This window comes from Stylophora pistillata, chromosome 3, assembly GCF_964205215.1.
Source record: "Stylophora pistillata chromosome 3, jaStyPist1.2, whole genome shotgun sequence".
In the NCBI taxonomy this organism is placed as follows: domain Eukaryota; kingdom Metazoa; phylum Cnidaria; class Anthozoa; order Scleractinia; family Pocilloporidae; genus Stylophora; species Stylophora pistillata.
The window spans coordinates 5,113,069-5,126,012 of NC_142521.1; the positions used below are offsets into that span (position 1 = coordinate 5,113,069).

A 12,944-nucleotide genomic window follows, 5' to 3' on the forward strand; every position below is an offset into this window, starting at 1 on the left:
TTTACGTGAAAACCTTCCTTTTATTTGCGAGTTGCCATGAAAGCATCCCTATTCTACATACCTCACAGGTGAAACCTTAAAATGCCCGATTTCACAACTTGCTTCAATTTATCCTGACTGTTAAATCTAATTTCCTTTGCTATTTTTCTTATTTTTCTGTTAGATATTGAGCAATGAGAGCGCGTTATTTTAAACTTCACATGATGCAACCATGGTGGGATAAGGCACTATGCCTGTGGGGGTGGTACTTCTTCCACGTAGATCCGGGACACTGAGTTCCAGCCTGTGTATGCGTCAGCAGATCCGTAACCATGACAGTTACCGACCCAGAATCCCACGCGCACAACTCCTTTGCGGACTTTTTCACAGACTCCTTCGATTTGTCGCACGCGATGTAAATCCTTCTTGGCGCCATTTCCATGTACCATATACACAACACCTTCAATGGCAGCAGGAGTCGAGCACTCTGCACCGTTGAAGGTGAAATACCATCGCCTGCAGCAACCATGACAGTTGTAAATACGGAGAGGGCCACTCCAGAAGACGCGCAGAGCTGTTTTGGCCGACTTTTTGATGAAAAGGCATTCCTGGTGAAGGAAATATCCATATAAAAGAAGTATAATAGTGTAATATTTCTATTAACTTTACTGGATCTCAGTCCCTAACTTGTCGCAAAAATGTTGTAAATTTTTTTCTTTTCCCTTCATTTTGTTAAGGAGAGGGTCTCAACGGGGTGATGGCTTTTTTGGATAAAAATATGTTTCTGAAAAGATTAATCAGACAGATGAGTAATATGCACAGTTCTGTTCGTTTTTAAAAGCATTTTCTTTCATCTGTACCTTGATCATGCCAGTGTCCTTTCCATCGTTCAAATTTTTGAAAACGCATTGTATCCAGTTACTTCCCAGTGCTCCTGGAGGTCCCTTGTGGCCTGGGGCTCCTTGACTTCCCTTATCACCTGCGTCACCTTTGGTTCCTCGTGGACCCTGTCGGCCTGTGGACCCTTGAGGTCCCATTTTCCCAGGAGGTCCTTGAGAACCAGGGTGGCCTTGACTTCCTGGTTTACCGGCTTCTCCTTTGTCCCCTTGAGGTCCCGTAGATCCTCGAGGTCCGGGCGGTCCCGCTATGCCAAAAGGTCCCGCTGGTCCCGGACTCCCGGGAATACCTGGGATACCTGGGATACCTTGTGCGCCGAAGGGAGCGCCATAGGCACAGGCTCCATATGGAGGATATGCATGAGTACCCTTTGTCGCAAGAGCGCACAAATTATTAATTTTGTGTTTCTTTTAATTTTTTTTTGTAATCACGTTGCTTTAACAAGTTTTAGAGATTCTCCTCCATTTTGTCTTCTTCTTCTCGGGACGATAACTGCTCAATTTTTAATTACGAAAATGGAAAAGCAATTGAGAATAAAAATGGGCTTACCATGTTACCATTTTGTTTTCCACCACTGCTGTTGTTTCTCACCGCAAAACAGAGAGTAATTAACTGTAAAATCAGCCAAAATATCTTGATGTTGGGGGACATGTTCTCACGAGCTCGTTTTGTCGCTGGTTATCCTTCAGCTTTAAGGAAAATGAAAGCGAACGATGAAGAAATCAAATAGTGAATTAAGATTTGCCACTAGTGTTTTCAATTTGATAAAATTTGCTATGAAATTCGTTCAATTACGCATTTAAAGAAGATTTCTCTTTTACGCGAAGACAAAACGATGATTAAAATGAAAAGAAAGCTTCGTTGAACAAATGTGCAACGTCTGAAAATTTTAGTCTAAAGTCGTTAACTGCCTTACCCTCAGTTGAAGAAAATAGTACAATAATTCGCTCATTAGATAACGAAACGCAGTAGAAAGTTTTCTTACCTTGTTACCGTGGCTATCAACAGAGAGGAATGATATGGCGGATACAGCGGAACGGGTTTTTCATTCCTCTGGTCGGAGAGTTTTCGTAAAAACGCGTTTTGAAAACGACAAGCTACTTGTCATATGCTTGAAATAAAACAGTGCGTCATATTGTTAGATTAACATTAATTCAAACAATGACGTGGTTTCTTGCATATTTGTTTAAGTGTAGTAACAAGTAAAAATATTCTTGTACCACTGATTCACTAACACTTATAAGTAAATAAACTACAAGCACGATTTGCACGTTTGGGGTTTGAAATGGCTTTCTTGAAGATAAACCGAATTAGATGTAAATAAACCTTTGGATATTAAAACTGATAAAATCTGTGCCTTATTACATTTCTGCCCTTTCGAACAAAGCTAGACTGACAAAAACATATTCGAGTTGTGTACGATTTGTTGGAAGAAGCCGAACATAGAGTTTCTTTTTTCGCGTATCTGTCTTCTTTGATAGAACAAGATTGATACCAATAACAAAAATGCAAATGTTCAAGGCTCGACGAGTGATGAGGCTACATTTTCAGATCATAGCACAACCAGGATCTTCTTTTGCAACTCAGAGATCAAGCAGATTAATTTGCTAAAAAATCTTTCAATCAAAAATAATTCATTTTGCACATAAAATGGGGTAGTCAGAAATCAAACGTGTAGCTAATTTGAATATCGATTGATTTACTCCCCCTCGCGGGGAGTAAATTCTTTGATGAGTGAAAAAGCAGTTCCCAGCGGGAATCGCACCCTATAACTACAGACCTCGCAGTTTAGATCAGCAAAGTGAAAAGCATCGCTCGTAGACGACGATTACTTTTTCTTTTGTCCCACGCTCGTGACGAAAGAAATAAATAAGGCTGAACTTTCTTTACCAAAGACCAAGCTCAAAATTAAAAATCTTTCGTATTCTTTTGTAATATCATCTTATCAGGCTTGTAAATAGGATTTGATGTCCATGAGAAGAGTCAGTTGCAGAACGAAAAACGATGAACCTTAAGCTCTAACATGTAAAAGACGATACCATAATGAGCTTAGGGGATCTAATCTCTTGCAAACTTGGATTACTAACTTTAATTGACTTACTGTATTGATTTATCTTCGTCCATAATTATTAAGTTATTTGAAAGCCAAGCCTATTGGAGGAGGCTGAGAAAGAAAGGAAGAAAACGAGCGTGAAATTCACAATAGTAGAAGGAGGAAAAGGATTGAAAATTTCAATAACTTACCAGATCACTCTTAAATCGCAGTTATTCAAGTTTTGTTTGGTTGGCACAAAGCACGAACAAGGTTCTCATTCTTATTGTTTAAAGAACTCGTTAGAACAAGATTGCGAAACCACGTGGAAGCAGTACAAGAAAGAATTATTCATCAAATCATAATGTTTGGTCAGTCATGATCTGTCCAGTGAGGTTAAACCTACCATTTCCGTTTTGTTTTTCACTTTTTTTTTTTACTTTTTTGAGAATACAGTGCTGCCGAAGCCCACTAATATTACTAATTCAATCATGAACAATGTGATAACTTTTTCGCCGAGATTGGTAGGGTTAATAATTAGTATTAAGAACTGATTAAAACCACAAAATAATCCACGTGAAACAAGATCATGAAACTTGTTTTGAACTCACGACTGAGGTCTTCCTAAGACTCCTTTGCGCCAGTCAAAGCTTCACTTTTTGAACGGCAAAAACGATCTTGTAAAATTGTTTTGCATGTAGCTCCACTGCATTGAATACAAAAAGGATAATTTAAATTACTAGCATTCAGAAAAAAAATTGGTTTCGAGAGAAAACATCTGTATCAAGGTGGAAAAGGAAAAGATCCAATTTTTCAACTTATGACTTATGATATACATGATTTGGGAAGTCAGTCAGTCCATTTTTTTCTGTTAACTAATGTTTGAAGAGTTTCCTTGAAATATCTATTTCAAACCTCGAGAAAATTTCTTTGTCCTTTTTTTTTAATATGGGGAATCTCATTCTTAATGTCTTTATGTAATTCCAAAATCTCAGAAAACTATTTTTTAACATTGAAGTTCAAGTCAAGATACCAGTGTAAGACCTTGTTTTTGTTTTTATAATAGGGAAAAGCTAAAATGTAGTTCTGTTTAAAAAATAAGTGGGCCTTGTGCGTAACTCAAAGATTACAACTAAGAAGATGCATTTTTGTAAAATGCGTCACTACCAGATTCTAATGAAGGTATCTGGAAAATGGCTTTCCTGACCTATATATATTGCAGTCCGAATTTGTTATCTATAACTCAGTAGATGAATAACAAAGTTGTTGATCCGCGAAGAATTTTTAGCACTGTCAGCTAATAAACTTGTCCTGACTTACAAAACTTATTCACTTTGAAGTTCTTCAATGTCTCCCTTACTCGACAGCGAATGGCATGAAGCTATAAAGGAACGAAAAAGGAAAAATAAAATCAACATTCTGTTAAAAAAAGGACAGATTGAGAAACTGAAACCTCATGGCCGAATTTTCTGGAATTTGCACTTTTTCAATTGTAGCTCGTTTTCTTTTTCAGACTGTGCTCTGTCTTCCTTCCTTATTTGTTTTAACAAGTTCTCGTCAGAGCAAGATCACAAAGATTGCATTGTATAACGACGCCATGAGAACTCATGTTCCATAAACAATGCTGTTGTCTCTTAAATTCTCTCTCATTCTCAGAGAAAAGGTTCTCGAGTAGCAAATTATTCGAGTTGAACTTCTTTTCTTCAAGGGGGCGGGAGAAAAATCATTTTTGTTTTCGATGTGCTTCAATCAGTTAAGAAAGATTACTTCTTCAGAAGATATCATTTCATATCGTAGTCACCGCGACATTTAAAGCTACCTCTAAGATAATCAGGGGAAGTAGTTGGAGCGCCTTTTTCCTCCACTGGTTTTAAAACACATCACTTCGCTAAAAATAATCTTGGTTTCCAGAAAATGAATTTTTGCTAAGTTTCGAGAGAACTATTTCGATTTTTAGCGAGGCTATCCTAAACATAGTTCCTAAATTCTTTTCGACGGAATTTGACAAGTCCCTTTTAAAATCATCTCATTCTGCGGGATGACCCCATATCAGAAGGAAGGACGTATTCTTCTCCCAGAGAGGAATTGAACAAGAATTCCAAAAAAATAACATATCTCAAACTGGGAGTAAATTGCTGCTTCACAAGATATTATTTTTCAAATAATATTCAGCTCCTTACGTTTCGCGAGCGATAATTTCGGCCGAAAAACTTGTTCTGACATAAAAACAATTGGAGTTTGTCTGCGTCGCTTCTAACGGTGAATAAATTGGAGGAAGATACTTCTCCTTCATGAATTTAGTTCATTTTCTTTACATTCTGCAGCCATTTGTTTTCTTTGTCATCTCAGTGAAGCCTTCAAGGATGTAAATATCAAACCAACTCCGGTCCATGAGCTTACTTAGACCCGCTCATTAATTTGTATAGGCCCAGAGCTTATGATTTTACCCTATTTTTTAGGTGATTCATCTGAAACTGAAAAAAAAAAAAAAAAGTGCCGATTTTATTGTTTGGTTACTTAGAGTTTCCATTCAAATCTTTTTGAAATAATCTATTTCCTTTTAATTTTTCCCGAAAAATATTCTGCTAACACCGGTACCATTTCGTGTACTTCGTTTGAGTCATCGATGGATTGTGCGATTTTGCACTCATTTCGAGTCCACTTTATCACTGGACATCATATCTATCCATTCGGCAGGCGCGTAGCGTGGTCATTTTTTCAAGTACGCACAAGCACATATGATCTAGAAACCTAAGTAAACTGAGCGAAAAATACTGCGTTCTTTATTTCTTGTTTGAAATAGTTGTGTGAATACAAGCAAAGAACAAAGCGTCTTGTCCTTATTTGGAGCAAACTTGGCGCCAACACAACATTGTTTTCAAATTTTTCTGGTCACTTCAAGTACGCACGTGCGTATATGCGTATATGCGTAGAGGACGCTACGCGCCTGCATTGTTATTTTGTGTACATTTTCAAAATAATTCTGCTCGTATAACTCTGTTTGTCTGTCATTAATTTTTTTTTTTGGGTCAGCAAAATGTCTATCAAAACTTTTGAATTAATTGAAGGCATTAAATCAATGTACGCCACCTACATGTTTGACAAAGAGATTGTGCATTGTTCGTTTTCTGCCATGAAAAATTAAGTTAAACGGTAAGATCTGACTAAAAATGATTCGTAACCTGTTTAAAAGTGTAGTTTTCAATAGGAAAGGCCGGCACAAATTCGTTAATCTGTAGACTGATAAAAGACTTGTTTCCTGCAGATGAATTGAAAAGACGAAATAATTCCTGTTCATAAACTATCGAACGTCACTAAATTCAATATGTCGTCGTTCGCTCTCTAATGGAATGAAATACGCTGAAAAACTCAAGGTGTTCTTTCTACTTGATATCGTACAAGGTACAGATAGACAAAAAAATTCGTATTATTACTTTTACGAATTTTAGTTTTACGAAATACTTTAGAAGATTTTGTATTAATCCTGAGAAATACATGCGCCCAGGTTGCGGACTGGACCAGGGAGGAGTCAACAGTAAAGGGTTCAGTTGTTTTTAAGCATGCGTCGATATGAAGTCATTTTTGACAAATTCATCTGTTTTTGTTGCACTTTTCGTTTTCAACAAACAGATACACCTATTTAAAACCGATAAAAGTTTAAACTGACGAAAACTTGAACATAATTAAACCATTCAAGCAAAATGAACGAAAATTCTCTTACCTGTAGGTTATGCTCGGCCTGATTCCATTCTTTAAAATGAACCGACAAATTATCAAAGTTTGGGTGATGTGTCGACTTCCACCGTATACTGTTGGAACATGCCCGCCAAACCACAGTCAAGAATATTTCATGCAAGAGCGAAGTCATGTCTGTTATTTCGCCATCAATATAGCGGCCAAGGGCACTGCAGCGTTACAATTTACTCACAGGTGAATTTAGAGCTACTGGGAATATAAAACCTGGTGAAAATATTTCGGTACAATTATTGATCAAAGTGCCCATTTTCAAAGAAAACATTTTTTCACAATATTTCATAAGAATTCGTCATTCGCTCTGACGAAGGGCTAACGCTCGAAACGTCAGCTTTTTAACTCTTTACGGTGGCCAATTCACAATTTCAACTTAGTTGATATTAACAAATTACCCCCATAAATCATGATTACCTATCACTGTGCATTGTTTTCCTTCCCTATTCAGTTATTTTAAGGCGTTCTCGTCAAAACAAGTTCTCGTAACAATTAATTAACCGTGCAGATTTAACCTCTTCATTAAAACAAAACAAAACAAAGTTCACTGACAAGGTTTTCTCTCTAATTCTTGTTTAGCAATGAGACGCATAATTAAGAACCTGAATAAACAATCCATCGTTCCGTACTTTGTTGAATTTCTTAACATCAAAATTTGTTTTCTGTCTAGTTTGCTGTCTTCATTGTTTAAATACCTTCAGGTCTGGCCTGCTTCCCCGCATCATGTCTTGAGTTCAGGAACTTAAAAATATTCCTTAGTTTTATTGAATTACAATTGGGGTCTTAATCACCTTGTTTTTGTTCGTTTTCTACTGAAAAATTTAAATAACAGTAGAACCAGGGAAAACAAAAGTCTGTCTCATTATAGCGTATTTGTTTATCCTGAATTCAATCGCCGAACAGCAAACTGATTATTCCCGTCATCTGTAACAGAAGGGCACCGCTCAGTACGTGTTAACAAAAATCGAATATATTTGAAAGTCACGTTCGTCAGCCGGTTTATCACCACATAGTTTACTCTACTACTCTAAAGCAAGTTGCAAAAAGAAAACATTCAATTGTTCTCATTTGCTATGTAATAAGGTTTCAGTTTGTAATGATCAAGTTGAGTAAAAAAAGATAAACAAAATGAGATTTTACAGTGCAAATTGTCATGATGGCGTCGTTCACAGTTTCGTTTATTTGACCATTGTCGTTTTGCTCTAACAAAAACACTTAAATTTAGTTTCTGCAAATTAAGAAACACGCTCACAAATAAGGCAGAAAAGTCTCCGTATATGAAGTATACCGGAAGAATAAGAAATGAACAGAAGGTCAAGGGGACGCAATCATCTATACTAATATGATACTAATATGATGTTTATTCAAACCTTTTGCAGAGAGCTGAATTACAGGTTTGTTACAATGAGATGTTGTTGAGGTTGAGAACAGACGTCGGCATTTTCTCAGGCGCCTCTGACAGCCGCTTCAGTCCATTTCAATCTCACCTTCCCACCCATCCCACCCCAGGGGAGGACATCCATCACACAGTAATCTCGTGCCGGTGGGAAATTAACTTCTCCTACCCGAACCCTGCAGGAGACGGGACCTCCATTTATTCGTCCCTTTCCGAGAAAACTAGAATATCCAACCATTTCTTGATGTTACAGAAAGGTAGCAAATTCTTCTCAATTATTTTAAGACCTCGAACCCTCGACCTCCCGCACAACAGTCCAGCGCACTATCCATTGGGCTAACTATGACTCCATTTTGTTCTGCTAACGGCTTTTAAAGGGCCACGCAAACGTGATGTGCCTAAATTTGATCCGCTTTTCCTTTTTCAACGTTCTGAATATCACCAGAAACCCAAATAACCTGGCTTAAGAATTAAGGTCAACTGGACTATGTTGCAACTGGGGAAGGTTCGTGACACTGAAATTATTGCGACAAGCACAAAATTGATCTCTACCTGTAAAATGTAGTTGACTAATTCCATGATGTTGGCCAAAACACAGCCTTTTGATTAATCCAGTCCCTCAGCTTGACGCTTCACATTCTGGTACAACAAGCATGTACACGTAATGATCACGGACAAAAACTCTCCCTTGATTGAATGAATCAAGAGAAAGTAATGTTCTACTATTTTCCCTTGATTGAAGTCGAGTGTTTTTTATTCCATTTGAAAAACGAAATTATTCATGTTAACAAATTATCTTTACCTTGCTCTTGTTGATGGAATCGAACTTCATTTTCGCCTTATAAACACAAAGCGTCCCTCGTTACTTAAAGACTTGAACATGGAAAATAACATTTAACGTTGATAAAGTAAAACCGCCTCCCGGTTCGCTCAATTGGTTAGAGCGCCGGATTGTGTTGTGCGGGAGGTCGAGGGTTCGAGCCCCGGTCGGACCAATACTCATGGTCTTAAAATAAGTGAGGAGAATTTGCTACCCTACTTTATAATCAAGAAATGGATAGATAATCTAGTCTTCTCAGATAAGGACGAATAAACCGTGGGCCCCGTCTCCTGGCAGGGTTAGGGGTAGGAGACGTTAATTTCCCACGCACGAAATTACTGTGTGATGGATATCCTCCCCTGGGTGGGATGGGTGGGTGTTGGCCCTTTTGGGGAGTGGTCAATAAACCTATGTATGTATGTAACGTTGAAGTAGATTTCGGAGTCCAGGGTCAAGGAAGTGTAGAAATATTTGCAATATAAATAAATTTTCTTTTGGCAACGCTGAAACATTCAGGTAATAGAAACAATTTATTTTGGTGTTCACATACAAGCAAAAATGATACACCGATGACATGAATACGAACCTATAGGATGTCTATTTATCAAACCTAAGCGAGTAATAGTGGCATAAATTGATTTGAAGGGTTTTTTTTTGTGGTGACTAAAAAGATGTTCTCAGTCGATGTAAACCATCGTTTCCCGAATTAATTTAAGTTGAGCCGTTCATTTTTTAATGAATAACAAGCACCAAGATGTCTACCATCGAAAGCTAAACCGGTTGAAGTGCGTCACAAAGGAGAACTTTGGAGGAACATCCTAATAAAATCAAGATATCTAGTGTCTCCTGCTATTCTAAGAAAACACTTGGACACGGTCTTGAGAAACAAATAATTTCGAATGGAAGAAAGTTTCCTGCTCCTCAAAAGCGCCGTTGTCTGTTTCCACAGAGCGAAGTAACATAGCCATGTAACCAATGGTTAGTTTAGCGGCTAAGGACATTTAAGGCCTGGCCAACCACGTGTAGCACTGTGAATGAATTCGTACCCCTTCAAACAGATCTCATGCTGATTCACTGTCCGACAATAATATTCATTAGCAATGCAGTGTTTGCTCGCATCAATCAAAGGTATTTAAACCTGGTAAGACCACATCGATAGCACCTGTGGGTGCAATCACTGCAATCACTGCGGATTCGCTATGAAAAATGTTACTTTCCATCTGTCCCACGATTTCTAAAGGCATACGGAGATTTCTGCTTAACAGGTTGTTTTCCTTTTCTTGGTAATCCCCATATCCCCTCAGAGAGGTCATATGTGGTAAGACCAGGCCAGTTCCCCATTTTTGACTATGCCTCACACCTACCACCCCTTCTAAAGACTTTCTTTTGAATTGTGTCCCCCTTCCCTGAATGTTTCTTATCCTCGGTTGAATCATTTATCCTATTATTACCATCAGATGCAGCTTGGAAATCCTTATTTACCGACAAAACTAACCAGAGTCTTGAAGTATATCCATGCTAACTTCTTTCCTCTTCTCTAGATAGAGATATAAGGGTTGGTGTGGACCCTTTTCGCTTCCTCTAAAGACGACTTTCTTCGGAATAACATTCCACTGAGGTACGAGTATGTTAGGGCAGGACACTTAAAAGAATCGATACGAATACAAATATCAAAATGCGCCAAACTAGTGGGAAAGTTCAAAGTATTTCATTGGGCAATGCCTTCTATTTTTGACAGCTGTGGCGGTTATGATTAAGCCCGATAAGTATCACGTGACCATGCTTTTTCCAAATGCAATAAAAAACTCGTGTAGACTACGCCATCCATTGCAGCAGGAGCCGAGCACTCCGCAGCGTTGAAGGTGAAATGCCATCGTCTACAGCAAGCATGGCAGTTGTAGATACGCAAGTTGCCACTCCAGAAAACGCGCAGAGCTGTTTTGGCCGACTTTTTTATGAAAAGGCATTCCTGGTTAAAGAAATGAGGAAAAATATGAGCAAAATGAATTCAAAATAATCCTGAAAGAAATAATTTCCAAATCAATTTCTTTAAGTGCAGTCAACGGATCCTATTGTTACTTTGAGGTTAATCTTCACATTTTTACCTTCCACAAAAGAAAAATTATTGTAGAATTAGAATTGATCAATAGAAAAAAAATACCTTTATCAAGCCAGTGTCCTTTCCATCGTTCAAAGTTTTGAAAACACTCTGTTTTGAATTAATTCCCAGAGCTCCTGGAGGTCCCCGGAGGCCTGGGGTTCCTTGGCTCCCTTTATCTCCTCCGTCACCTTTGGTTACTTGTAGACCCTGTCGTCCTGTGAACCGTTGAGGTCCCATTTTTCCTGGAGGTCCCCGTTGCCCTGGGAGGCCCTGGTTTCCCGGCTTTCCTGCGTCGCCCTTTTCTCCTTGTGGTCCCGTAGAACCTCGAGGACCGGGTGCTCCTGCGATGCCCGTGGGTCCCACGGTTCCTGGACTCCCGGGAATCCATGGTGCGCCAAAGGGGTCCATAAGGTGGATATGGTTCAGTGCCCTGTGTCAAGAAGAAAAATACACAACCGATATCACTTGTTTCATACGCTGTCAGAAATATGACTTCTTTTCTTGTGCATATTCATTATAACAAATTCATCTTTCTAATTAAGAATAATGTGTTCGCTCATGTAATCATCGTCCTGTATCAATCTTTCAGTGAATTTCTCCTTTTCTGTTCTATTTTGGAATGACACTGACTGAGACGAAATGTTGAAAATAAGAATGTCTGGATATATATAAAAAAAATTAATTTACCATCTTACCATTGCATTTGCCACCGCTGCTGTTGTTTTTTGCTGCATAGCAAAGGGCAATCAGTGGTAAAACCTGCCAAAATATCTTAAAGTTGGGCGACATGTTTACACCAGTGTGTATGTATGTTTATCCTTCAGTTGTAAATGACGCGAAATTAAAACAAAGCACATTAATTGCAGAAGGGCTACAAGAGTTAGTATTTTCGGTTTGTTCTTGGTCTCTTAAGTATCACAAAGAAAGTGACAAAAACACAACTGTTCTCTCGTTTTGGTAATTTAAAAAGGATCATAGGAGTTGTAAGCAATTGAAAGTTATTCTCTGAATAACTCCGAGAGATATTTGATTTTTAAACTTGGCACTGCACTGACTGATAAGAGAGGAAAGGCGAAAAGGAAAATTGTTTGTTTATTTATACCACAATTAACAAGAAGAGCTCAATTATTCGCTGTTTAGGAAACGCTTTGTAAAGAGAGCTCTTACCTTGTTCTCGCGGCTATAAACAGAGGTAAAACTATGAAAAAAGAATCAACAATATTACCTGAAATTGTGTGCTGAATTAGAGAAATAGAGAACTCTCCCCGTTCCTTAAAATAAAAGATCAGCGGAGAGAGCTCTTACCCTTTTAAAGGGGCTTGTAGCAGACGAAAATATATTACACCTATTCTTAGCCGTGCGTTTTATCAGGCCATCAAGTTGACGGTCCTAAAAACATGTCTACAACCTGACTTAATGTCGAATGCATAGAATAAGACATCAAATCTGATTGGTTAGATCAATATCCGATTCCACAAAGCAGACAACACCTTAAATTTCGAGTTTGAATGCATTATCGTGTGACAATAGGCCTCGAAGAAAAATTTGCTATGCGCTGGAATTTAAGCTGATTTTTGGAGGAAAATCAGACTGAATATTTATTTAATCACTTTCACCAGAGTGTGGTGAGGGTCGCACAACAGAGCGAGGCTCCAAATTAAGTGCGCCCTATATCCCACCAATCCCACCCCAGGGGAGGACATCCATCACACAGTAATCTCGTGTGTGGGAAATTAACGTCTCCTACCCCAACCCTGCAGGAGACGGGACCTCCATTTATTCGTCCCTATCCGAGAAGACTAGAATATCTAACCATTTCTTGATGTTATAGCAAGGTAGTAAATTCTTCTCAATTATTTTAAGACCCTGAGTGTTGGTCCAGCCGGGGCTCGAACCCTCGACCTCCCGCACAACAGTCCAGCGCTCTGTCCATTGAGCTAACCGGGAGGCGAATATTGTATATTTTGTTAAA

At 38.5% G+C, this 12,944-nt stretch overlaps 1 protein-coding gene and 1 pseudogene across 3 annotated transcripts; both read right to left on the reverse strand.

Annotated features, from left to right (window-relative positions):
* Positions 1-2,993, reverse strand: LOC148734217 (uncharacterized). Of its 3 annotated transcripts, XM_088754522.1 has the most exons (5): positions 2,978-2,993; positions 1,862-1,987; positions 1,426-1,565; positions 840-1,244; positions 1-587 (listed from the first exon to the last, which is right to left on the reverse strand). In XM_088754522.1, the coding sequence occupies exons 3-5, from the start codon at positions 1,525-1,527 to the stop codon at positions 228-230; spliced, it is 867 nt and encodes a 288-aa protein (XP_088610648.1). In that variant the 5' UTR covers positions 1,528-1,565; positions 1,862-1,987; positions 2,978-2,993; the 3' UTR covers positions 1-227. The 3 variants fall into 3 exon arrangements, with proteins under 3 accessions (XP_088610648.1, XP_088610649.1, XP_088610650.1); XM_088754523.1 differs by lacking the exon at positions 2,978-2,993 and having other exon boundaries at positions 1,862-2,001; XM_088754524.1 differs by lacking the exons at positions 1,862-1,987; positions 2,978-2,993 and adding an exon at positions 1,793-1,841.
* A 7,471-nt stretch (positions 2,994-10,464) lies between these two features.
* Positions 10,465-11,773, reverse strand: LOC148734218 (uncharacterized; annotated as a pseudogene).
* Between the last annotated feature and the right edge of the window lie 1,171 nt (positions 11,774-12,944).